This window comes from Pongo abelii, chromosome 4, assembly GCF_028885655.2.
Source record: "Pongo abelii isolate AG06213 chromosome 4, NHGRI_mPonAbe1-v2.0_pri, whole genome shotgun sequence".
NCBI classification, from domain to species: Eukaryota; Metazoa; Chordata; class Mammalia; order Primates; family Hominidae; genus Pongo; species Pongo abelii.
This window is the reverse complement of record NC_071989.2, coordinates 141361891-141389313: the sequence shown is the minus strand read 5'-3', so window position 1 is coordinate 141389313 and position 27423 is coordinate 141361891. Positions and strand designations below refer to the sequence as shown.

Sequence of the window (27423 nt, the reverse complement as noted above, 5' to 3'; positions counted from 1 at the left end):
GGCTGGATGCAGTGGCTCACGCCTGTAATCCCAGCACTTTGGGAGGCCAAGGTGGGCTGAGGCCAAAGATCACCTGAGGTCAGGAGTTCAAGACTAGCCTGGTTAACATGACGAAACCCTGTCTCTACTAAAACTACAAAAATTAGCAGGGCAGGGTGGCACACCCTGTAGTCCTAGCTACTTGGGAGGCTGAGGCACGAGAATCGTTTGAACCTGGGAGACGGAGGTTGCAGTGAACCGAAATTGTGCCACTGTGCTCCAGCCTGGACGACAGAGGAAGGCTCTGTCTCAAAAAAAAAGAGAGAGGCCAAGGAGGGAGGATTGCTTCAGCCCAGGAGTTTGAGACCTGATTGGGCAACATAGTGAGACCTTGTCTCTATTGTAATTAAAAAAAAAAAAAAAAATCAGCTTGCTGAAGATCATATAGCTATGTAGTGAAAGAGTAAAGATTTCTTTAAAACTTTAAAGAAGTGCTGGGATTACAGGTGTGAACGAACACACCTGGCCTTGGTTTATTTACTATCTGTGCACTAGAGTTTAATTTTGTATTTTTTTTTTTTGAGACAGATTCTCACTTTGTTGCCCAGACTGGAGTGCTGTGGTGCGATCTCGGCTCACTGCAACCTCTGCCTCCTGGTTTCAAGCGATTCATAGGCCTCAGCCTCCCAAGCAGTTGGGACTACAGGCATGTGCCACGACACCCAGCCAATTTTTTGTATATTTAGTAGAGACAGAGTTTTGCCATGTTGGCCAGGCTAGTCTCGAACTCCTGGCTTCAAGTGATCCACCCACCTGGCCTCCTAAAGTGTTGGGATTACAGGAGTGAGCTACCACACCTGGCTATCTCTAAACTTTGTGTAGAATCGTTCAATTTGAATTATTTTGAGTCTATCTTATATATTATGTTAAATGAAGCTGTAATTTATTCTTTGTCATTACCGTGAAGTATTCCTCTGTATTCTGTACCACAAACTTCTGTTTTACTTTCATATTATTTCCAATTTTGAGGATACTGCAAATCATGCTGCCAAGCACAGTGGCTCATGCCTACAATCCCAGCACTTTGGGATGCTGAGGTGGGCAGATTGCTTGAGGCCAGGAGTTTGAAACCAGCCTAGGAAACATAGTGAGACCCTATCTCTACAAAAACTAAAAATATTAGCCATGTGTGGTGGTGCACACCTGTGGTCCCAGCTACTTGAGAGGCTGAGGTGGAAGGATGGCTTGAGCTCAGGAGATTGAGGTTGCAGTGAGCCATGATCACACCATCGCACTCCAGTCTGGGCAGCAGAGTGAGACACTGTCTCAAAAATGAAAAAAAATCATGCTATGGACATTTTTATAGTTCTTCCTCTTCGCTTCCTGAACAATACAATCCTAAAGGTATTGGGTAGAATAGAGCACACTAGGTGTCTATGCAGAGGGTCAACTTGGCTTTGAAATATTAGAGCTGAATGTGGGGTCAGAGCACCTACAGAGGAGCTTGAACTGGCTTGTGATGTCAGCAGGTTGCAGAGGTCATCCAGTAGTGGGGAAGTCCAATGCAGGGTGTCAGATCCCAAGCTGGGTCAAAGGTGTCCACATGAGGCAGTTTAACAAAAGTTGTCTCCTCATGGAGAGAACATCCACACAGGGTATGTGAGTGGGTATAATTTGGTATAGGGTACCAGAGCCCGAGTATAAAGAGAAATGTGTCTGGGGGGCCCGCCTGGCAATGGGATTCGTGGGTGGGGGTGCAGGGCAGGATTGCAAGCGAAGTTAAGAGGATATGGGGGAGGAGGCAGCAGTGGCAACAATGGACAATTGGTTATATAAGGGGAATTGACCAAATAAGTAATCTATTAAGGATAGTGGGAGCCAGGTTTCTTCCTGAAGAAGGAAGTATAGAAGAGAAAAATAGCTGGGCACGGTGGGTCACACCTATAATCCCAGCACTTTGGGAGGCAGAGGCGGGCAGATCACCTGAGGTCAGGAGTTCAAGACCAGCCTGGCCAATGTGGTGAAACCCCACCTCTACTAAAAATACAAAAATTAGCCGGGTGTGGTGGCAGGCACCTATAATCCCAGCTACTTGGGAGGCTGAGGCAAGAGAATTGATTGAACCCAGGAGGTGGAGGTTGCAGTGAGCCAAGATTGCGTCATTGCACTCCAGCCTGGGCACAGGCGCGAAACTCCGTCTCAGAAAAAAAAAGAGAGAAAAATAAATAATAATTGCTTCTCGGCTTTTTGGCTAAGATCAAGCGGAGGAAAATTTTAAAAATCTGTGAAATTGGGTTAGAATTAAAATTATCAGTGTGAAATCATGGTTTTCAAAATATTAAATATAGATGTAAGTATGTATATTTGACAGGTGAGTAGGCATGTGTGTTCCCTAGCTCTGTCCACTGACACTAACTAGGAGCAGCAATATCGCAGTAACAGCAAGCACATGTTGGCTCCAAACATTATCAGATCACCTTGGAGAAATGGCTGGTTTCAGGCTGGAGCAGGGAAAATACAAACTGAGCCTGTATTTTTTTGTTTTTGTACCAGAAATCAAGGAAATACCCAAATAATAAAGGAGCCATGTCAAAAGAACACAGAATCCAGCTTGAAGGGGCTCCCACTGACCAAAACTGTGACAATTTGAGCCTCAGACTAAAAGATGGTGATGGATTATAACCCATTGAATAAAATGGAAAAATATTAATCCACACTCATGAATAAAGGAACTAAATATTTAATGAGGAGTAGGATATTTATGGACTTTCAAGTATTAGCCCACAAAATAATTATTAGTTATCAATTGCTGTGTAACAGATTACTCCTAAAATTTAGTGGCTTATAACAATAAATATTAATTCACAGTTTCCCTGGGTCAGGAATTGAGGAGTGACCTAGGCGAGTGGTTCTGACTCAGGCTTTCCCATGTGGTTGTGATCAGGATGTTGGCAGGGGCAGCAGTTATCTGAAGGCTTGACCAGAACTGGGAATCTGCTTCCAAGATGGTTCACTTACACGGCTATTGACAGCAGGGTAAGGTTCCTTGCCACATGGGTCATTGTGGAGGCTGCTTGAGTATCTTCATAACATGGCAGCTACTTGACCTAGTCTTCAAAGTCACACTCCCTCACCTTGCTTCATTCTGTTAGTTGGAAGCAAGTTGTGAAGTCCAAGCCACACCCAAGGAGAGGGGAATTACAATTCCACAAAATTTGTGAACATATTTTAAAACTGCCACAATTACAGAAGGATGAAAAGTAACTTTACAGGCCAAACGCGGTGGCTTCTGCCTGTAATCCCAGCACTTTGGGAGGCCAAGTCAGCCAGATCACTTGAGGTTAGGAGTTCGAGACCATCCTGGCCAACATGGTGAAACCCCGTATCTGCTAAAAATACAAAAATTAGCTGAGTGTGGTGGTGCGCACCTATAATCCCAGCTACTCAGTAGGCTGAGGCAGGAGAATTTCTTGAGCCCAGGAGGCAGAGGCTGCAGTGAGCTGAGATCATGCCACTGCACTCCAGCCTGGGTGACAGAGCAAGACTTAGTCTCAAAAAAAAAAAAAAAAAACTAACAGTGGCGAAGTCTGGTAGACACTCCTTAATCAAGGGATCAAAGTGAACATCATCAGTAATAAGACAAATTGAAATCTTATGTTAACCTGATAGGATATAATGAGAAGTACACAGCATCACTTCTGTTTTATTCCTGCCAAAGATACTCAGAGATATCAGATGTGATAGCCAGCCTCTAAGATGGACTATGATGATCTCTGTCCCCTGGTACACCCTTGTGTAATAACGCATTATACCATGGTTGGTCTGTGTGATCAGTCGAATACAGCAAAACCGATGGTCTTGGTCATTCACTCTGGGCAAAGCTGTGTTGTAAGTAGCACTGTGGAAAGGCCAACATGGCAGGAACTAAAAAGCCTTCTGCAAATAGCCACATGAGTGGGCTTGGAAGCAAATTTTCCAACTCAAATTGAAGCACACTGTGAAGATACCTGGCTTGTAATTTTCTAAAAGTGTCAAGATCATGAAAAGCAAGACGTGACTGAGGAACTCTTCCCTACTGAAGGAGACTAAAGAAATGTGACAAGGGCAACTGTGGTGCTGAACTGAATTTGCTATACGGGACATTAAGACATTTGATGCAACTTAAATGTGGTCTAAAGAATAAATAGGGCTGGGCATGGTGGCTCACGCCTGTAATCCCAGCACTTTGGGAGGCCGGGGTGGGCGGATCATCTGAGGTCAGGAGTTCAAGACCAGCCTGACCAACATGGAGAAACCCCCTTCTACTAAAAATGCAAAAAAAATTAGCCAGGCGTGGTGGCACATGCCTGTAATCCCAGCTACTGGGGAGGCTGAGGCAGGAGAATTGCTTGAACGTGGGAGGCGGAGGTTGTAGTGAGCTGAAGTCGTGCCATTGCACTCCAGCCTGGGCAACAAGAGCAAAACTCCGTCTCAAAAAAAAAAAAAAAAAAAGAATAGTAGGAATGTATCAACATTAATTTCTTGATTTTGATTGACATATAGGAGAAGGTTCTAGTTCACAGAAAATATGCAGGAAAATATTCTGGGTTGATGAGGAATCAAGTGGGTAGCTTACAAATGATTCAAGAAAAATAATTATTTGAAACAGAGAACTTTTCTGTAAGGTTGTGACTGAAAATTTTTAAAAGCTATAATAGGAAAAGCAATATGTAAATATTTTTTGGTATACTTGTGCATGGATTTCTATTGCATACAAGTAGAATTGCTGGGCCATAGAGTAAGCATATCTTTTCAACTATAGTAAATGGTTGTTTTTGAGGCTTTTTTTTTTTTTCCTAAATAGTTGTACCAATTTGTATTCTTATCAATAGTGGATGGATGTTTCTTTTCCTACATATATATATATGTTTTTTTAAGATGGAGTCTTGCTTTGTTGCCCAGGCTGGAATGCAGTGGCGCAATCTTGGCTGACCACAGCATCCGCCACCTGGGTTCAAGCGATTCTCCTGCCTCAGCCTCCTGAGTAGGGGGGACTACAGGCGCGCACCACCATGCCCAGCTAATTTTTGTATTTTTAGTAGAGACGAGGTTTCACTATGTTGTCCAGGCTGGTCTCGAACTCCTGACCTCGTGATCTGCCCGCCTCGGCCTTCCAAAGTGCTGGGATTACAGGTGTGAGCCTGGCCTCTTTTGCTACATATCTTTGCTAACATTTGCTATTACCAGTTTTTATTTTTAGTCTTTCTGGGAGGTATGTATGTAGTGGTTTTGTTGGGGTTTTAATTTGCTTTTCTTTGATTACTAATGAATAGTTTTTCATATGTTTATTGTTAATTTGTGTTTCCTAGTCCCTTCTTTTTTTTTTCTTGGAGATGGAGTCTCACTCTGTCGCCCAGGTTGGAGTGCAGCGGTGCTATCTCGGCTCACTGCAATCTGTGCCTTTCGGGTTCAAGCAATTCTCCTGTCTCAGCCTCCCAAGTAGCTGGGACCACAGGTGTGCGTTGCCACGCCCAGCTAATTTTTTGTATTTGTATTTTTATTTATTTATTATTATTTTTTATGTATTTATTTTTTTGAGACGGAGTCTCGCTCTGTCACCCAGGCTGGAGTGCAGTGGCGCCATCTGGGCTCACTGCAAGCTCCACCTCCCGGGTTCACGCCATTGTCCTGCTTCAGCCTCCTGGGGACTACAGGCACCTGCCACCGCTCCCAGCTAATTTTTTTGTATTTTTAGTAGAGACGGGGTTTCACCGTGTTAGCCAGGATGGTCTCCATCTCCTGACCTTGTAATCCGCTTGCCTCAGCCTCCCAAAGTGCTGGGATTACAGGCGTGAGCCACCACACCCGGCCTATTTTTTGTACTTTTAATAGAAACGAGGTTTCACCATGTTGGCCAGGCTGGTCTTGGACTCCTGACCTCAAGTGATCTACCCACCTTGGCCTCCCAAAGTACTGGGATTATAGGCGTGAGCCACTGTGACCGGCCCCTAGTCCCATTTTTGTACTATCTTTTCATATTCTACTTCATCTTATTTTTCTGTTATCCATCTTTTTTTTTTAATTAAAATCTTCCCTACTTGTTCTTTTACAAGGGCATTTTGTCTGTTACTGGCCTTTTGAATTTCTGTACGCTTTTTTTTTTTTGAGATGGAGTCTCACTCTGTTGCCTAGGCTGGAGTGCATTCGTGTGATCTTGGCTCACTGCAACCTCTGCCTCCTGAGTTCAAGAAATTCTCCTGCCTCAGCCTCTCAAGTAGCTGGGATTACAGGCATGCACCATCACACCCGGCTAATTTTTATATTTTTAGTAGAGATGGGGTTTCACTGTGTTGGCCAGGCTGGTCTTGAACTCCTGGCCTCAGGTGATTCGCCTGCCTCGACCTTCCAAGGTGCTGGGATTACAGGCGTGAGCCACTGAGCCTGGCCCACTTTTTTCTTTTTTTCTTTCTTTTTTTTTTTTTTTTTTTTGAAATGGAGCCTCACTCTGTCCCTCAGGCTAGGGTGCAGTGGCACGATCTTGGTTCACTGCAACCTCTGCCTCCCAGGTTTGAGCAATTCTCCTGCCTCAGCCTCCCAAGTAGCTGGGGACTACAGGTGTGTGCCACCATGACCAGATAATGTTTTAAAAAATATTTTTGGTGGAGATGGGCTTTCACCGTGTTGCCCACGCTGGTCTCGAACTTCTGACCTCAAATGATCTGCCTACCTTGGCCTCCCAGAGTGCTGGGATTACAGGAGAGAGCCATCAAGCCTGGCTGTGTACATATTTTAGAATGAGCTTGTTAAGTTCTGCACCCAAAAAAACTTTTGGGATTTTTATTGGAATTGCTTTGAATCTATACAGGAATCTGGGGAGAATTGACATTTTATAATACTGAACCTTCCAGTCTATGAACATGGTATATCCCTCTATTTGTTTAGCTACTTTTATCGGTATTTAATTTATCTCAGTCACTTTTTTTTTTTTTTTTTTTTTTAGATGGAGTCTCACTGTATCGCCCAGGCTGGAGTGCAGTGGTGTGATCTTGGCTCACTGCATCCTCTGCTGCCCAGGTTCAAGCAATTCTCTTGCCTCAGCCTCCCGAGTAGCTAGGATTACAGGTGTTTACCACTGCACGCAGCTAATTTTTTTGTATTTTTATTAGAGATGGGGTTTCATCATCTTGGCCAGGATTGTCCTGAATTCCTGACCTTGTGATCCACCTGCCTTGGCCTCCCAAAGTGTTGGGATTACAGGTGTGAGCCACCACGCCTGGCCTAAGGTTTGTTTTGGTATAAAAGTCTCACACTTCTTTTCTCTGTTTTCTAGGTATTTGGTAGTTTTTAGGATTATTATAAATATTATCTTTTTAAAATGTTCACTTATGCAGTGGCTCATGTCTGTAATCTGGGAGGCCAAAGCAGGAGGGTTGCTTGAGCCCAGGAGTTCAAGACCAGCCTGGGCAACTTAGTGAGACCTCTTCTCTAAAAAAAAAAAAAAAAATTTTAATTAAAAGATTCCTTTTAGCCAGGTGCGGTGGCTCACACCTGTAATCCCAACACTTTGGGAGGCCAAGGCGGGTGGATCACTTGAGGTCTGGAGTTCGAGCTCAGCCTGACCAACATAGTGAAACCCCATCTCTACTAAAAATACAAAAAATTAGCTGGGTGTGGTGGCGTGCCCCTGTAATCCCAGCTACCCAGGAGGCTGAGGCAGGAGAATCGCTTGAATTTGAGAGGTAGATGTTGCAGTGACCTGAGATCGCGCCATTGCACTCCAGCCTGGGCAACAAGAGTGAAACTCCATCTCAAAAAAAAAAAAAAGTTCCTTTTAAACTGTTTTTGTGGCTGGGTGCAGTGATTCACGCCTGTAATCCCAGCACTTTGGGAGGCCAAGGTGCGAGGATCACTTGAGCTCAAGAATTTGAAACTAGCCTGGGCAACATAAGGAGACCTCATCTCTACAAACAAAATACGAAAACTGTTTTTGTTATATAGAAACTCAATTCATCTTTATATGGTGTCTCTATAGCTAATATAAGGTTCCACAAACCATGGTCACTGAATCCTGCCTGCTACCTGTTTTTGGAGGCTCATAAGCTAAGAATGTTGTTTATATATGAGCCTTCATTTCATCCACAAAATATGGAAATTTGTTTTCTCTCATGTTATATGAGTACCTATATAACATCCACAGTTTTGCCTCTTGTTCCACAAAGCCTGTAATATTTACTACCTGACCCTTTACAGAAAAATTTGCTGACTTGTACCGGACACGGTGGCTCACACCTGTAATCCTAGCACTTTGGGAGGCTGAGGCAAGTGGATTGCCTGAGCCTAGGCGTTCGAGACCAGCCAGGATAACACGGTGAAACCCCGTCTCTACTAAAATAAAAAAAATTAACCTTGTGTGGTGGTGTGTGCCTGTAGTCCCAGCTACTCCCGAAGCTGAGGCAGGAAAATTGCTTGAACCTGGGGGGCAGAGGTTGCAGTAAGCCGAGATCGCGCCGCTACACTCTAGCCTGGGTGACAGAGCAAGACTTCGTCTCCAAAAAAAAAAAAAATTGCTGACCCAAATTTAAAACCTTGCTAAACTCACTTAATTCTAATTATTTCAAAATATTTTATCTGTAGATTCATTAGGATTTACAGTGTACCTAACATGTTATCGATAAGAAATGACAGGTTTATTTCTTCCTTTTCAATTCTTTTACTTCTTTTTCTTCCTTGGCTGTATCTCAGTCCAATTTCAGGGACTGGATTTTTCTCAGTCTTCTAGGTAACTAGAAGTTGGCTGAAGTTTGTAAAAACTTGGGTTTATTTGTAGGGTATAGCCCTTCGTCTTAACTCTGACACAGAGTTTATCTCCCTAGCTTGTCATATGTGATGCTTACCCTCTTGCGATGGACAGACACACCCAGCACAAAAGTTGACTTAATTCTGGATTTCTATCTTCTTCCATATCTTGTTTTGATTATTCTTTTTTTTTTTTTTTTTGAGACGGAGTCTTAGTCTGTCACCCAGGCCAGAATGCAGTGGCATGATCTCAGCTCACTGCAACCTCCGCCTCCTTAAGTTCAAACGATTCTCCTGCCTCAGCTTCCTGAGTAGCTGAGATTACAGGTGTGTGCCACCAAGCCTGGCAATTTTTGTTTTAGTAGAGACGGGTTTCACCATGTTGGCCACGCTGGTCTCGAATTTCTGACCTCAAGCGACCACAAAGTGCTGGGATGATGGGAATGAGCCACCACCGCACTTGGCCATCTTTTTTTTTTAAGAGACAGAATCAGGCAAGGTGCAGTGGCTCATGCCTGTAATCCCAGCACTTTGGGAGGCGGAAGTAGGTGGATCACTTGAGGCCAGGAGTTTGAGACCAGCCTGGCCAACATGGCAAAACCCCACCTCTACAAAAAATATAAAAATTAGCTGGGCGTGATAGTGCTTGCCTGTAGTCTCAACTACTCAGGAGGCTGAGGCAGGAGAATCGCTTGAACCTGGGAGGCTTGTGGTGAGCCGAGATCGTGCCACTGCACTCCAGCCTGGGCAACAGGGTGAGACTTCATCTTTAAAATAAAAAATAAAAAAAAAGAGAGTCACCCAAGTTGAAGTGCAGTGGCGCAATCATAGCTTACTGTAGCCTCGAACTCCTGGGCTTAAGTGCACCTCCTATCTCAGCTTCCCAAGTAGCTGGGACTACAGGTGTTTGCCACCACACCCGGCTAATTTTTGTAGTTTTTTTTAGAGACAGGGTTTCACCATGTTGCCTAGGCTAGTCTCAAACTTCTGAGCTCAAGTTGTCTGCCTCCCTTGGCCCCCGAAAGTGCTAGGATTACAAGCGTGAACCACCGGGCCTGGCCTTGGCTAATTTTTCAAAATTTGTTGTAGAGATTGAGTCTTGCTGTGTTGTCCTGCCTGGCTGGTCTCAAATTCCTGGCCTCAAGCAGTCTTTCCACCGTGGCCTCCCAAAATGCTGGGATTACAAACCTGAGCCATTTCAGCTGGTCAGCTTGACCCCCTTGTTGATTCTCTGATTTTTTTTTTTTTTTTTTTGAGATGGAGTCTCACCCTGTTGCCCAGGCTGGAGTGCAATGGTGCAATCTCGGCTCACTGCAACCTCCACCTCCCAGGTTCAAATGATTCTCCTGCCTCAGCCTCCCATGTAGCTGGGATTACAGGTGCCCACCACCACGCCCAGCTAATTTTTGTATTTTTAGTAGAGACAGGGTTTCACCATGTTGGCCAGGCTGGTCTCGAACTCCTGACCTCCTGATCCACCTGCCTCAGCCTCCCAAAGTGCTGGGATTACAGGTGTGAGCCACTGCTCCCGGCCTGATTATCTGATTCTTTTTTTTTTTTTTTGAGACAGAGTCTTACTCTGTCACCCATGCTGGAGTGCAGTGGCGCGATCTCAGCTCACTGCAAGCTTTGCCTCCCGGGTTCACACCGTTCTCCTGCCTCAGTCTCCCCAGTAGCTTGGGACTACAGGCGCCCACCACCACACCCGGCTAATTTTTTGTATTTTTAGTAGAGATGGGGTTTCACCGTGTTAGCCAGGATGGTTTCAATCTCCTGACCTCGTGATCCGCCTGCCTCGACCTCCCAAAGTGCTGGGATTACAGGTGTGAGCCACCACACCCAGCCGATTTTCTGATTCTTAAAGAAGCTTGTTAAAAATGTCTTGACAGTCTTTTCTAGTTCTGAGCTGGAAGGTAGTCTGAATGCTCTAGTCTCTCATAACTGGAACAGAATTGAGGAGTCAAGATTTGAATTCAACTGTATCTTAACTTCAAGGTCTATGCTTTTAACCATTTATTATATGTATTAATCCATTTTCATGCTGCTGATAAAGACATACCCAAGGCTGGGCAATTTACAAAACAAAGAAGTTTATTGGAATCACAGTTCAACATCTCTGGGGAGGCCTCACAATCATGGGAAAAGGCAAGGAGGAACAAGTCATGTCTTACATGGACGGCAGCAGGAAAAGAGAGAGAGACCGTGCAGGGAAACTCCTGTGTGTTTTTGTGTGTGTGTGTGAGACGGAGTCTCGCTCTGTTGCCCAGGCTGGAGTACAGTGGTGCAATCTTGGCTCACTGCAAGCTCTGCCTCCCGGGTTCATACCATTCTCCTGCCTCAGCCTCCCGAGTAGCTGGGACTACAGGCGCCCACCATCACGCTTGGCTAATTTTTTTGTATTTTTAGTGGAGATAGGGTTTCACCACGTTAGGCAGGATGGTCTCAATCTCCTGACCTCGTAATCCGCCTGCTTCAGCCTCCTAAAGTGCTGGGATTATAGGTGTGAGCCACCACGCCCGGCCGGAAACTCCTATTTTTAAAACCATCAGATCTTGTGAGATTTATTCACTATCACAAGAACAGCACAGGAAAGACTTGCCCCTATGATTAAGTTACCTCCCACCAGGTTTCTCCCACAACATGTGGGAATTCAAGATGAGATTTAGATGGGGACACAGCCAAACCATGTCATTACACTTACTATACTTTGTTGTATTAAATCTCACGTAACATAAAGGGTAAAATGTTGATTTTTATGAATTGGACCGTAAGAGTAAACATAATTTTATCCTTTATATTTTTTATAGTTTTTAGGGTGAAAGTCACAAGACAGAATTTTAAGGCTTGTATTCTATTTTTTTTCTGTAGTGAAGCAAATAAGCAACATGTAAGATGTCAGAAATGCTTGGAATTTGGACATTGGACTTATGAATGCACAGGAAAAAGAAAATACCTACATAGGCCCTCAAGGACAGCAGAACTAAAGAAAGCTTTAAAAGAAAAAGAAAACAGATTATTATTACAACAAAGGTAGGTTTACATGTGGTATCCAAAGGAGTATTTTTTTAATGTGTATATAGAATTAAGGACCAGACGTTTCATGGTGGTTCTCCAGATTTTAATTATAATGTTACTAATGTTTAATGGATGCTACTGTGTGCCAAGTACTATTCTAGGGTCTTTATTAGCTTATTTAAACCTGATATCTACACTATTAAGGTAGGCAGTATTATTGTCTTCATTTTACATATGAAGAAACTAAAGCAAGGAGATGTTGAATAACTTACTCATTGTCATACAGCTAGTAAGAAGAAAAAGTAAGTGTTAAATCATGCAGCCTGTCCCCCAGATTCATGGTCTTAATCATTTTGCTTTTTTGCCTCAACTGTCAATGAAATGACAATTGAATTAACAGATAGATTATATGAGCTGACATGGAAAGCTATCCAAGAAGTATCAGGTATATTAATTAAGGTAGAGAACAGAATATATAATATGCTATGATTTATGTTTATAAAAAGAAGAATTGGCTGGTCGGGGTGGCTCACACCTGTAATCCCAACACTTTGGGAGGCCCACACCTGGCCAACATGGTGAAATCCCATCTCTACTAAAAATACAAAAATTAGCCGGGCATGGTGGCAGGTACCTGTAATCCCAGCTACTCAGGAGGCTGAGGCAAGAGAATCACTTGAACCTGGGAGGTGGAAGTTTTGGTGAGCTGAGATTGTGCCACTGCATTCCAGACTGGGCAACAGAGCAAGACTCTGTCTCAAAAAAAAAAAAAAGCATCTTCCTAAGGGCTGTTAGCTGTATAATAGTGTCTTAAATATTTAGACTTTCAAGGCAACAGTCTTCCAATTTGTGATGTGAAAGTTCTTCAAGAGTTATGCAGAAATAGATAACCAATTTCTAGATTATCAACATTCATATACAATTCTTCCTTAAAACAAATCTGATGAGAACTTGCCTACTGGTCTCCTTTTCTACTTCCCCTTTTCCAACAACACTTTTCTAATCTCACAAAAGAAAGGTATACCTCTCACCCATCTCTAACATACCTTAGTGTATTGTCCTCACGTATAAAAACGTAGACGGTTTTTCAGAATAGTGGTGTTTGTGCTGAGAAAGTGAATGGTCATAATAGTTTTGTTTGTTTGTTTGTTTTGAGACAGGGTCTCACTGTGTCATCCAGGCTGGAGTGCAGTCTCAGCTCACTGTAACCTCCACCTCCTGGGTTCAAGTAATTCTCCCACCTCAGCCTCCCCAGTAGCTGAGACTTCAGGTGCACACCACCATGCCTGGCTAATTTTTTGTATTTTTGGTAGAGATGGGATTTTGCCATGTTGCCCAGGGTGGTCTCAAACTCCTGAGCTCGAGCAATCCACCCACCTCAGCCTCCCAAAGTGCTGGGATTATAGGCATGAGCCACCGTGCCCAGCTGGTCATAATTTTTTAGAGTAAAATTTTTTTTTTTTTTTGAGACAGAGTCTCGCTCTGTCACCCAGGCTGGAGTGCAGTGGTGCGATCTCAGCTCACTTCAACCTCTGCTTCCCAGGTTCACGTGATTGTGCCTCAGCCTCCGGAGTAGCTGGGAATATAGGTGCGTGCAACCACACCTGGCTAATTTTTTGTATTTTTAGTAGAGACTGGGTTTCACCATGTTAGCCAGGATGGTCTCGATCTCCTGACCTCGTGATCTGCCTGCCTCGGCCTCCCAAAGTGCTGGGATTACAGGCGTGAGCCACCGCACCCAGCTGAGAGTAAATACTTTTTTAAGGTTTTTCCCTCAGCAAAATTGAAGAGGACCTAATTGAATTGTCAATTAAAAAGCATATTTTAATGGAATATTATTATGTGACTTGTGGAATATAACAGATGGAATGCAGAGAACTGAGTGACATGGAAATAACAAAAGTCTTTCCATTCCAATCAATCTATTTAGGTTAGGGTTTCTCTAGGTTAAATATGTGACACTTAAGAATTAAGCCGGGCATGGTGGCTTATACCTGTAATCCCAGCATTCTGGGAGGCCGAGGCGGGCGGATCACGAGGTCAGGAGATCGAGACCATCCTGGCTAACACAGTGAAACCCCGTCTCTACTAAAAAGATACAAAAAATTAGCCGGGTGTGGTGGCGGGCGCCTGTAGTCCCAGCTACTTGGGAGGCTGAGCCAGGAGAATGGTGTGAACCCAGGAGGCGGAGCTTGCAAGGGAGCCGAGATCGCGCCACTGCACTCTAGCCCGGGTGACAGAGCGAGACTCCGTCTCAAAAAATAAAAATAAAAATAAAATAAGAATTAAGCCGGGCGCGTTGGCTCATGCCTGTAATCCCAGCACTTTGAGAGGCCAAGGCAGGTGGATCACCTGAGGTTGGGAGTTTGAGACCAACCTGACCAACATGGAGAAACCCCATCTCTACTAAAAATACAAAATTATACAGACGTGGTGGTGCATGCCCATAATCCCAGTTACTTGGGAGGCTGAGGCAGGAGAATCACTTGAACCCAGGAGGCAGAGGTTGTGGTGAGCTGAGACTGCACCATTGCACTTCAGCCTGGGCAACAAGAGCGAAACTCCATCTCAAAAAAAAAAAAAGAAAGAAAAAATAAGAAATAATTCCCAAGGAGCCATCTCTATTGATAAAATAAAATTTAAAAACAGGAATTTAATTGATGCCAAACCTGGTCACATTCTACCATGAAGAAACATTTATTTATAGATACATAAACTAGAAAAAAATCTGTCATTAAGAAATGCATTTCCGGACTGGGCACAGTGGCTCACGCCTGTAATTCCAGCACTATGGGAGGCCGAGGTGGGTGGATCACTCGAGGTCAGGAGTTCAAGACCATCCTGGCCAACATGGCAAAACCCTGCCTCTACTAAATATACAAAAATTAGCTGGGTGCGGTGGTACACCCTGTAATCGCAGCTACTTGGGAAGCTGAGGCAGGAGGATCGCTTGAACCCAGGAGGCAGAAGTTGCAGGGAGCTGAAATCACACCACTGTACTCCAGCCTGGGTGATACAGTGAGACTCTATCTCGCCAAAAATATATATATATACACATTACCAATAAGTTTGTTTTAATGTAATAGTTATTAAAATTTATACTATCAGCCAAATGCTCTGGCTCATGCCTGTAATCCCAGCACTTTGGGAGGCCAAGACAAGAGGATCACTTGAGGCCAGAAGTCTAAGAACAGCCTAGGCAACATAGCAAGGCCCTGTTTTTTTTTTTTTTTTTCCAACTTTCAGTTATTTATTAATCAGTGTAATCTCTAGTAGATTACCTCAACATGATTTCATGCATTTAGAGGAGAAATATTTCCTGTTAAGTGGAAAATTGTGCAGATGGCTTCTGGAAGACCTTCATTCTAAAGGAGCTTTATAGTAAAACATTTCATTTAGAAATCTGAACCTTCTTTCTTCAATTTGCTGTAATCCACATTCACTGAGTAGAACTTGTATTGATCATTGGGACCCAGTTTGTTCAGGGCTCTGGGTTATTCTTTCTGTCCCAACAAACATCTGGATTGAACAATGCCAGACGCGAGAGAAACAGTGCTGCTCCAGTACCTCCAGTTCCAATAAATACAAAAAGGGGGATCAACTTCACACGCTTCTTGGCCTGACCCATGATCTGGTGGAGAATGTTTGCAGCAGAAGCCTCCAACTGGAAAGGAGACAACCAGCCTAGCCACCAGGCCCTGGGCTAAGTAGTATCTGCCAAGACCCTGTTTCTTAAAAAAAGGCCAGGCGTGGTGGCGGGAACCTGTAATCCCAACACTTTGGGAGGCCAAAGTGGGTGGATAGCCTGAGGTCAAGAGTTCGAGACCAGCCTGGCCAACATGGTGAAACGCCATCTCTACTTAAAGTACAAAAGTTAGCCAGGCATGGTGGCGGGCACCTGTAATCCCAGCTATTCAGGTGGCTGAGACGGGAAAATTGCTTGAACCCAGGAGGTAGAGGTTGAAGTGAGCCAAGATCACGCAACAGCACTCCCACCTGGGCGACAGAACGAGCCTCTGCCTCAAAAAAAAAAAAAAAAGTATCAGCTGTTAAAAATGTTCATATGTTCTTATGTGAATAATAGGTATTAAATTATTGTAGAACTTTTTATAATATGTATATAATATGCCCTTTGCAAATATTAAAACTTAGAATTGCAAGTATGAGTTTTCCAGAAATTATTTTATTAGGAATGTAAGCAAAAAAAAAAGTTTGAAGACCTGTGTCCTAAAGGATGAAATACGGATTATGAAAATTTTCATTCTAGTTTAGGCGCACACCTATAATCCTAGCACTTTGGGAAGCTAAGGTGGGAGGATCACTTGAGGACAGGAGTTTGAGACCAGCCTGGGCAAAATAGCAAGTCTCATCTCTACAAAAAATAAATAAATAAATAAGATTTTATTTTGACAGTTACTTTTGTTTTTCTAATTGTATCTCACAAGTATTTTGGTCTAAAAATATATATAATTACATGAATCTGGCTCTGTTAAAAAAGATTGCTGGCTGGGCACCGTGGCTCACACCTGTAATCCCAGCACTTTGGGAGGCTGAGGCAGGTGGATCACGAGATCAGGAGATCGAGACCATCCTGGCTAACATGGTGAAACCCTGTCTCTACTAAAAATACAAAAAAATTAGCCAGACATGGTGGCGGGCGCCTGTAGTCCCAGCTACTCGGGAGGCTGAGGCAGGAGAATGGCATGAACCCGGGAGGTGGAGCTGGCAGTGAGCCGAGATCCTGCCACTGCACTCCTGCCTGGGTGACAGAGGGAGACTCCATCTCAAAAAAAAAAAAAGATTGCTGAGTTTTGATTCAGTTATAATTTAACAAGTATACTTCACCCTCTTATTTTACTCCCAAAATGACAATTCAGTAAGTAATTCCATTGTGTAAAAAACTTTACATAAATACATGTTTATGTTTGGAGACTCAGGAAACAATGACGGAAGCATTATCTAGGAAATATAGAGAAGGCCAGGATATAAAAATGTTGGCCATGTGTGGTGGCTCACACTTGTAATCCCAACATTTTGGGAAGCTGAGGTGAGCAGATTGCTTGAGCTTGTGAGTTCAGGACCAGCCTGGGCAACATGGTAAAACCCCGTCTCTACAAAAAATACAAAATACAGGCATGGTGGTGTGCGCTTGTAGTCCCAGCTACTCCGGAGGTTGAGGTGGGAGGATTGCTTGAGCCTGGGAGGCAGAGGTTGCGGTAAGCCAAGATCATGCCACTGCACTCCAGCCTGAGTAACAGTGAGACCCTGTCTCAAAAAGAAAAAAAAGAGTTAAATTTACAGGACAGTGGTGATAGAATTAATTCTGTTTTTTTCTTGTTGTTGTTGTTTTTATTTTGAGACAGAGTCTTGCTCTGTCGCCCAAACTGGAGTGCAATGGTGTGATCTCAGCTCACTGCAACCTCCGCCTCCCAGATTCAAGAGATTCTCCTGCCTCAGTCTCCTGGGTAGCTGGGAGTACAGGCTTGCACCACCAAGCCTGGCTAATTTTTGTATTTTTTTTTTTAGTAGAGACAGGGTTTCACCATGTTGGCCAGGCTGGTCTCAAACTCCTGACCTCAAATGATCTGCCCGCCTCAGCCTCCCAAAGTGCTGGGATTACAGGTGTGAGCCACCGCACCTGGCCTAATTCTGTAATTTAAAAACGTGATTTAGTATGCATGTTGTTTGACAGAATAATAGCAGCAAGCCATTTGTCCCTTTCATTCAAATTTACCAGACTTTATAAATAATGTGGGTGAGCATAGTTTTGAAGTATTACATTTCTGGTCTTTAAAGAGTAAATAACTCGGCCAGGCAGGGTGGCTCACACCTGTAATCCCAGGACTTTGGGAGGCCAAGGTGGGCGGATCATGAGGTCAGGAGTTTGAGACCAGCCTGGCCAGTATGGTAAAACCCTGTCTCTACTAAAAATATAAAAATTAGCCGGGCTTGGTGGCACACACCTGTAGTCCCAGCTACTCGGGAGGCTGAGGCAGAAGAATTCCTTGAACCCAGGAGGCGGAGGTTGCAGTGAGCCAAGATCGCGCCACTGCACCAGCCTGGACAACAGAACAAGACTTCGTCTCAAAAAAATAAATAAATAAAAGGGGACATGCAGAAAAAGAAATAGTTATTTTAAATTAAAGGGCTGCTTTTGAAAAATTATGGCTATTGTGCTATTAGCTTTGTTCTGTTGTTCAGGAGGTAGTGATATAGCTATATCAGCCTAAGTTCCAGACTAAAAAAATTTAATCATCTTAACTACTAACTTACCTGACTTTTATACAGGTGCTAAGATACATTGTCTTGCTTAAATGCTGGTTAAGTTGACTGCATGTGCCATATACAGCCTACAATGGCAGACTTTCCACTTGCTTATAATAAGAAATACTATACTCTGTATGTGATAAAAACACAAAATGTTTCTCCAGAGTAAAATGATTTGGGGGATAGCAGAAGGGCTTGTCTGAGCTGTGTATGATCACTCTATTAACAGGAGCTTTTTTCCCCCTCGTGTTTATCAGCATTGGAGAAACCAATGTAGAAAGAAAGGCCAAGAAAAAAAGGTATGTGTGGTTTTAGCAGTGTTTTATAGATAACATGTAATACTAATTGGAGGGATGGGAACAGTGATTTTAAAACAATAGCTATGCCAGATGCAGTGGCTCATGCCTATAATCCCAGCACTTTGGGAGGCCAAGGTGGGTGGATCACCTGAGGTCAGGAGTTCGAGACCAGCCTGTCCAACATGGTGAAACCCTGTCTCTACTAAAAATACAAAAATTAGCTGGGTGTGGTGGCACATGCCTGTAATCCCAGCTACTTGGGAGGCTGAGGCAGGAGAATCGCTTGAACCTGGGAGGCAGAGGTTGCAGTGAGCCAAGATCATGCCATTGCACTGCAGCCTGGGCGACAAGAGCGAAACTCTGTCTCAAAAAAAAATAGCTATAAGATTTGGATCTGAAGCCTCTTACTGCAATTTATAATTAAATAATCATCCTATTTTCTGATAAGTTCCTTTTTTTAACCTGTGTGGAAAGGCATTGCTTCCATTTCTCCTTTTACTCCAACTTTCTAGAGTCCTTATACCTGGAAACAATAAATAATTGTCTTCTCTTGGCTTAGAATAGGAAGTATTAATAGACTGGTAAGAAATTGTTGGCCAGCCATATCTGGTCTGAAGTAGTTAAAATAAAGATGAAGAAACAGTCACCAGCTAAGCTACATGAGGTTTAAATAGACCCAATTGTTATACTGCAGCTTTATTCTAACATTATTCCCTCTGAAGCGTAATATAGTAGATATGCTTATCTTGAATTCCATCCAAGAGAATTAAGTTGCTGAAGTAACAATGCCTTGTAAAGAGAGGGACTGTGGTTTACAACAGTTAGACAATCTCCAAAACATCAAACCTAAGGATAACATGCTAGCAAAGCTTCAATATATAAGCATATATATAAACGGAATCATATGAAATTGCTTTTGGCTGGGCGCAGTGGCTCACACCTGTAATCCTAGCACTTTGGGAGGCTGAGGCAGGCGGATCATGAGGTCAGGAGTTCGAGACCAGCCTAGCCAACATGGTGAACATGATGAAACCCCGTCTGTACTAAAAATACAAAAATCAACTGGGCGTCGGTGTGCGCACCTGTAATCCTGGCTACTTGGGAGGCTGAGGCAAGAGAATTTCTTGAACCTGGGTGGTGGAGGTTGCAGTGAGCTGAGATTGTGCCACTGCACTCCACACTGGGCAACAGAGCAAGACTCCATCTCGAAAAAAAAAAAAAGAAATTGCTTTTAACGTTCTATTACATGTCACCTTCCCATGTATATAACTGTGTATTATCTAATAGGTCTAAGAGTGTAACCAGTTCCAGTAGCAGTAGCAGTGACAGTTCTGCCAGTGATTCTTCATCAGAGAGTGAAGAAACATCTACCTCTTCCTCCTCAGAGGACAGTGACACTGATGAAAGCTCCTCTAGTTCCTCATCCTCAGCCTCCTCCACAACCTCTTCCTCCTCCTCTGATTCAGACTCAGATTCCAGTTCTTCGAGTAGCAGTAGCACCAGCACAGAGAGCAGCTCTGACGATGAACCACCAAAGAAGAAGAAAAAGAAATAGAGTTGCTCCGTTCATATTGGACCGATGGACTGAAAACATTGATGTGATTCTTGAAAGGGAATTTAGAATATGTTAAGGCCAAGTAGGTTAACTGGTGAACATTTCTAGAATTCAAAAGTTTCTAAATGTTTTACATTGTAAGAGCATAAAGAGTATTAATAATGGCTTATATAGAGAGACTTTTTTATTTGAAGGGTGAATCTTGTTTTTTTTATCTTTAAAATATATCTCTAGAACTTAAAGCTGAAATCTGCAAATCTGTTTGTGTGATGAAACTATCTTTTCTCTCTGTGAAATAAATGCCATACTTTGTTTTATATGTTAGTGGTATGTATCAGACATATTTTCAGGATGGTGCATCAGGATATCTGGCAGTGGATTTCTAATGCTTTTGGCTGTGTGTTACGTAAGATTTAATATGTTGTTACTGTAAGCTTAGGAGTTTTCCTACTGTTAATAAATGTGCTCTATTTTTACATTTATGTTCAGAAAGTTATCTGACTTTTTGTCCTAAGTGGTATGTTCAAGGAGCCTATTAATATATTTATAGTTTTTGAATGCTGTAAGTTTCAAATTGCTGTGTTACGTCGTTCATTTTCTTCTGGTTCCTTAAGTTTTTCAAGTTATCCTTTTCTGAGGAAAATTATTCTAGAGGAACCTAAAAAGGGACAAAAAAATTGAAACTACTTAGGAGTCTAATCTTGGTGCCTTCTGATAAAAGTCAGTGTATCAGAAAAGAAAGCAGCCATGTAAGAGGCTAACTTAAGTAGAAGTGCTAGAAATATCTTTGTGTATTAACATGCAATAAAAGGTACCATTCAAAGCAGGGGACAGGTAGGAAGAAGAGGTAATTTTTACTGAAAATTAGGGCAATGTTGGTCGCCTTTTATTAAAAGCTTTTTTTAAGCTTTCATAAAGATTGCCTTTTGCTATTTTTGAAAATATGGTATTATAGTTTGTATGGTAACTGGTCATATATGACAGTCTACTGCATAAATATGAATGACTAGGATTCATCTGGTGTGTTTACATAGGATATACATAGTTGAAATCTAGCATGAAAGGTTAAGGAAATACTGCACAATATTTCTTAAAAGTAAAATGCTGTTATTGTGATGAGTCTTTGGTTTAACATCACAGTACTCTGTGATGTCTTTTTAACTTTTTGGAAAGAGGTATCATTTGTAGAAAAAATTTGATTTGGGTTAAATATAGGTTTTTAAAACTATAAATGTTGTCTTTTTTATATTTTTATGAAAAAGCAGTAGAAAATTACTTTTGAAGAAAATGGGCTATTTAAATATTGAAATATATGTATGTTGTGAGTTTAAGGAGCCTGTAATTGTCAGTTTTACAAAACCATCTGTGTTCAATGGTTGTAAATAAATTCTCAAAACATCATTTCAAAGGCTGCCTACAGAATATTATCACTTGACAGATAGAGTTAATAAATTACCAGTCAGGCACATTTTATAACGTTTGTCTCTGTAAAGGTAATATTAGCAGTTAAAGAACACGGATGAGAAAAGAATGTGTTACATAGGTTGCACCACTTGCAGTTAAATAAAACTCACAATTTGTGCTCACAAGCTTAAACTTCTGTTCTCGCTTTACTGTTTTATTTAATGCCAGTTCTTATTCCATTTGAGGTGTAAAGACATTTGAATAAATTCCAATTTTAAAGTTTTACTATTATGGCTGTTAAAAGTATGACTGGAGAGGTACAGAGAGCAGGAACTCAGTTCTTCTAGTCACACATTTCATTCAAAAAGACAGAATCAGGCTGGTCACAGTGGCTCATGCCTGTAATCCCAACATTTTGGGAAGCCAAGACGGGAGAATCACTTGAGTCCAGGAGTATGAGACCAGCCTAGGCAACATATTAAGACTCTGTCTCTACAAAAAATTAAAAAATTAGCTGGGCATGGTGATGTGCCCCTATAGTCCCAGCTACTCAGGAGGCTGTGGCAAGAGAATAGTTTGAGCCCAGGAGGTTGAGGCTGCACTGAGCCATGAGTGTGCCACTGCACTACAGCCTGGGTGACAGAGTGAAGAAAAACAAAAAACAGAATCAATGGCAAAGTGGGGACTAACTTTTAGAGAGTTTTATTTTTAGTCCTGCCTAAAGGCAGGACTCTGGAAGTTGAGTCCCTGGCAAATGTAGTGAGTATGTTACTTAACCACATTCATATCAAAAGGAGTCGTTAGATCATAGGTTTTCATTCCACATACATTTTGTTTATATTAATAGACTTTATAATATAGCAATTTTGCCCTAGAATGAAAATACAGCATTAGCCATAAGTTAACACTGGAAGTGGAAAAAGTGCAGAGAGGGTGTTTCATATTCTTAGCCATATTTATTCTTTTTAAATTTTGAACTGTGGATTTATAGAAAAGTTGCAAAAATAGCACAATTTCTTTATAAACCTCATCTAGCTTCCCATAGTGTTAACATCTTACATAACCGTGTCACAATTGCCAGAACCAAGAAATTTAACATCTAGTAAAATACTATTTTTTAAAGACATCCTATTATAGCATAGTAAAATGCTATTAAACTGAAAACCTTATTCATATTTTGCTCATTTTCCCACTAATATCCTTTTTATATTCCAGAATACTACCCAGAAATACTTTTAGTTACTTCTACCTTTACTACAGTCTCAATACTTCAGTGTTACCTTGTCTTTCATGCCCTTGTCACTTTTGAAGAATTATCTTGTCTAATACCCCTCAATCTGGGTTGGTTTGGTCGGGCGTGGTGACTCCTGCCTGTAATCCTAGCACTTTGGGAGGCCGAGGTGGCTGGATCATTTGAGGTCAGTAGTTCAAGATCAGCCTGACTGACATGGTAAAACCCCCTCTCTACTAAAAATACAAAAAAATTAGCCAGGTGTGGTGGCGCATGCCTGTAGTCCCAGCTACTCAGGAGGCTGAGGCAGGAGAATCGCTTGAACCTGGGAGGTGGAGGTTGCAGTGAGCCAAGATTGTGCCGTTGCACTCCTTCATGGGTGACAGTGAGACTGTGTAAAAAAAAATCTGGATTTGTCTGATGTTTTCTTGTGATTGAATTGAGGTTATGCTTTTTGGAAGAATATTACAGAAATGGAATGTCTTCAATCATATCATGAGATTCATAATGTTCATGTGTCTTATTTATTACTGGCAATGTTGACCTTGATCACTTGATTAAGGTGGTTCCAGGCTGAGCGCGGTGGCTAACGGCTGTTATCCCAGCATTTTGGGAGGCCAAAGCAGGCGGATTGCTTGAGCTCAGGAGTTCGAGGCTGACCAACATGGTGAAACCGCATCTTTACAAAAAACACAAAAATTAGCCAGGCACCCCCGGGCACGGTGGCTCACACCTGTAATCCCAGCACTTTGGGAGGCCAAGGCAGGCAGATCATGAGGTCAGGAGTTCGAGACCAGCCTGACCAACATGGTGAAACCCCGTCTCTACTGAAAATACAAAAATTAGCCAGGCATGGTGGTGCATGCCTATAATCTCAGCTACTCAGGAGGCTGAGGCAGGAGAATCGCTTTAATAACTTCAATGTTCTTGAAAGTTTTTTGTGTACCCCCAAGGGCATTTGTGTCTGCTATTCAAGCTAATCAGTAATAACCACAAACATTAACAGAACTCTTCTTTGGAAAGTACTATACAAAGACATAAAGGTCAGGTGTGGTGGCTCATGCCTGTTATCTCAGCACTTTGGGAGGCTGAGGTGGGTGGATCACCTGAGGTCAGGAGTTTGAGACCAGCCTGGCCAACATGGTGAAACCCCATCTCTACTAAAAATACAAAAATTAGCCAGGTGTGGTGGTGGGGTGCCTGTAATTCCAGCTTCTCAGGAGGCTGAGGCAGTAGAATTGCTTGAACCTGGGAGGTGGAGGTTGCAGTGAGCCAAGGTCACACCATTGCACTCCAGCCTGGGCAACAGAGCAAGACTCTGTCTCAAAAAAAAAAAAAAAAAAAAAAGAGAATTCTCTCTTCCTCTGCCTTTTCTATTTCTATATAGGCTCTCAATGGATTAGATGATGCCTAGGGGAATGGATCTTCTTTAGTCAGTTTACTGTTTCAAATGCTAATGTCTTCCCAAAACACCCAGAAATAATGTTTTACCAGCTATCTGGGCATCCCTTAGCCCAGTAAAGTTGACACATAAAATTAATCACCATAAGAGATGTAACAGATGAGAAATGACAACTATACTGGAAGCTGAAAAGCGGATGTTGACTTGAATAACCAAAGAAAGCCAAAGCCTAAGCCCACAGTGAGTAAAAGACAACAGGAAGCAAGCCACAGACTCTGAAAAGCTTCCAAACTTGATGGCACCATAGACTTCTGCCAGCCAAGGCACAAGGAGGGCTTGAAAGCAGACTGGTAGAAAGTTTATGTAAGGAGATGCACCCCTATGCACTCCTCTCCTGTTCATGCTGTCTTAGTGGGTTTATTTTTTTTATCATGAAATTTTGCAAGTGAACAGTAGTGAACATCTATTTTGTTTTGTTTTGTTTTGTTTTTGTTTTTTTTTTGGAGATAGGGTCTCATTCTGTTGCCCAGGTTGGAGTGTAGTGGTGTGATCACAGCTCACTGCAGCCTTGACCTCCCAGGGTCAAGCGATCCTCCCACTTCAGCCTCCCTAGTAGCTGGGACTACAGGTGTGTGCCACCATGCCTGGCTAATTTTTGTATTTTTTGTAGAAATGAGGTCTCATCATGTTGCCCAGGCTAGTCTCGAAGTCCTGGGCTTAAGCCATCCTTCCACCTCAGCCTCCCAAAGTAGTGAGATTACAGGTGTGAGACACCGTCTGCCATGATTAATGAGTACTCCATTAACTAATTAATTAATTTTTTATTTTTTTGAGACAGGGTCTCACTCTGTTCCCTAGACTGGAGTGCAGTGGTACAATCTCGGCTCTCTGCAACCCCCACCTCCCAGATTCAAGTGATTCTCCTGCCTCAGCCTCCCGAGTAGCTGGGATTACAGGCACGCGCCACTACTGCCTGGCTAATTTTCGTATTTTTAGTAGAGATGGGGTTTCACCATGTTGGCCAGGCTGGTCTTGAACTCTTGACCTCAAGTGATCCACCCACCTTAGCCTCCCAAAGTGCTAGGATTACAGACGTGAGCCGCTGCGCCCAGCCCATGACTAATTTAAAATTAAATAAGAAACAATACAAGTTGCCATATGCTAAGAACCACTTGGAATAAAAACAATGAGTAATGTTGGGCCTCATTTATAAATCTTCAGCTCCAGATATTTCTCTAACAAAAATTGTGGACAAAATCAAGAATGAAAAACCATAGAACTGCTTGGTAACTTTTTAGTGTTTGGACACTGTGCTATCTACTCGATAAACTGATTCCCTTCCTTAAGAAGTCCTGAGGGAGGCTGGTCCAAGTGCAGTGGTGTTTACAACTAATTGATCACAACCAGTTACAGATTTCTTTGTTCCTTCTCCACTCCCATTGTGTCACTTGGCTAGCCTAAAATTAAGCTAAAATTAAATAAATAAATAAATAAATAGGCTGGGCACGGTGGCTCACGCCTGTAATCCCAGCACTTTGGGAGGCCAAGGCGGGTTGATCACGAGGTCAGGAGATCAAGACCATCCTGGCTAACACGGTGAAACCCTGTCTCTACTAAAAATACAGAAAATTAGCCTGGCGCGGTGGTGGGCGCCTGTAGTCCCAGCTACTCCGGAGGCTGAGGCAGGAGAATGGCATGAACCCAGGAGGCGGAGCTTGCAGTGAGCTGAGATCGTGCCACTGCACTCCAGCCTAGGTGACAGAGAGAGACTCCATCTCAAAATATAAATAAATAAATAAATAAATAAATAAAAGTCCTGAGGGGACTCTGAAAAGGTGAGTCTTGTACTAGGCAAATCCATAACAAAATCTACGATCACAAAACATGTAAACCAAAACCACGAGACATCTGCACGAGGAAAAATCCTCTCTAGTTAGCAATCTTGAAGGGTCACTGTGCCCATGGACAGAAGAGAAAACTTATTAATTCAGGCAAACTTTAACAACTGTTATTAAGTTCCTGGCCCTGTCCCTTGAGGGTTTACAGGCTATTAATAAATAATTATAGATTTAAGTGCTGCAAAAGTCTTGCTAGAGTGCCTAGAGTCTTAAACAATTGCTGGAAGTTTGGTAGAGTCTTCCAGGGGAGGTGGATTTGGCTGAGAAAGAGCTGTTGGGCCTGGTGGGAAGCCTGTTTGTATGGGAGACTAGCCGGGGTTGAGGCTGCTGGTGATAACTGTTTTATTATCAAGGGTACTATAGGTCAGGCTAAGGAATTTGTATTCTATTTGGAAGATGACAGGAAAATCCTACATTCAAGAAACATTTAAAAGCTTGTCAAGAGTGTCAAGACTAGAAATAGAGAAACCAATCAAATGACTCTGTAAGAAGCAGCCAAGCCCTATACTTCAACCAAGAATCAAATTATCTGTGACCCAGATTTTATCATCTCAGTTTGTGTGAGATGGTATTACTTTTCTTTTGGGTCTGTAATATTAATGTAATCCTGAGAAAGCATCAAAATAATATTACCAGACTGGGCGCAGTGGCTCATGCCTGTAATCCCAGCACTTTGGGAGGCCGAGACAAGCGGATCACCTGAGGTCAGGAGTTTGAGACCAGCCTGGCCAACATGGTGATACCCCATCTTTACTGAAAATACAAAAATTAGCCGGGCGTGGTGGCAGGCACCTGTAATCTCAGCTACTTGAGAGGCTGAGGCAGGAGAATCGCTTGAAGCCAGGAGGTGGAGGTTGCAGTGAGCTGACACCGTACCGTTGCACTCCAGTGTGGGTGACAGAGTGAGACTCCATCTCAAAAAAAAAAAAAAGATAAAACTAATAAAACCCTTGATGTTAATGGTGTTTGTAAATATATATATAAAAATACAGAAGGCTGGGCATGGTGGCTCACTCCTGTAATCTTAGCACTTTGGGAGGTCCAGGCGGACAGATTGGTTGAGCCCAGGAGTTCGAAACCAACCTGGGCAACATGGCAAAACCCCGTCTCTACCAAAAATACAAAAACTGAGGTGGGAGGATCACCTGAGCTTGGGGAAGTCAAGTCTGCAGTGAGCTGTGATTGAGCTAGTGCACTCCAGCCTGGGCGACAGAGTAAGACCCCATCTCAAAAAAAAAAAAAAAAAAAGAAAGAAAGAAATATTTTAAATACATAGTATATATATTTGTAAACATATATGTATAATAATCACAAAATACATAGCTGATCAGCTTGTAATCAACATTTAAATATTCAAGGAAAATTGTCTTTTCATATTTTATTAAATTTATTGGCTTATTATTATTTTGAGACAGGATCTTGCTCTGTCACCCAGGCTGGAGTGCACTAGCTCAATCACAGCTCACTACAGATGACTCTGCTTCCCAGGCTCAAGTGCTCTTCCTACTTCAGCCTCTGGAGTACCTCAGACTACAGGCATGCACCACCATGCCCAGCTACTTTTTTTTTTTTTTTTTTGAGACAGAGTCTTGCTCTCT

The 27423-nt window shown here is 42.6% G+C and overlaps 1 protein-coding gene and 1 pseudogene across 9 annotated transcripts in view; one reads left to right on the top strand and one right to left on the bottom strand.

The window, feature by feature from the left end:
- ZCCHC10 (zinc finger CCHC-type containing 10) overlaps positions 1 to 21486 on the top strand; it is a 29399-nt gene extending 7913 nt beyond the window's left edge. For 3 of the 9 annotated variants that reach the window (XM_024247629.3, XM_054556508.2, XM_009241046.4), the window contains 3 exons: positions 11623 to 11784; positions 18294 to 18335; positions 19623 to 21486. In XM_024247629.3, coding sequence (XP_024103397.1) covers positions 11623 to 11784; positions 18294 to 18335; positions 19623 to 19890 — 472 coding nt within the window. In that variant the 3' untranslated portion in view covers positions 19891 to 21486. Of the gene's footprint in view, positions 1 to 11622; positions 11785 to 18265; positions 18336 to 19622 lie in introns of all 9 variants that reach the window. The other 6 variants (XM_024247630.3, XM_054556513.2, XM_009241048.4 and 3 more) reach the window with 2 other exon arrangements.
- LOC112133403 (cytochrome c oxidase subunit NDUFA4-like) lies at positions 15165 to 16031 on the bottom strand (annotated as a pseudogene).
- Positions 21487 to 27423: the final 5937 nt, after the last annotated feature.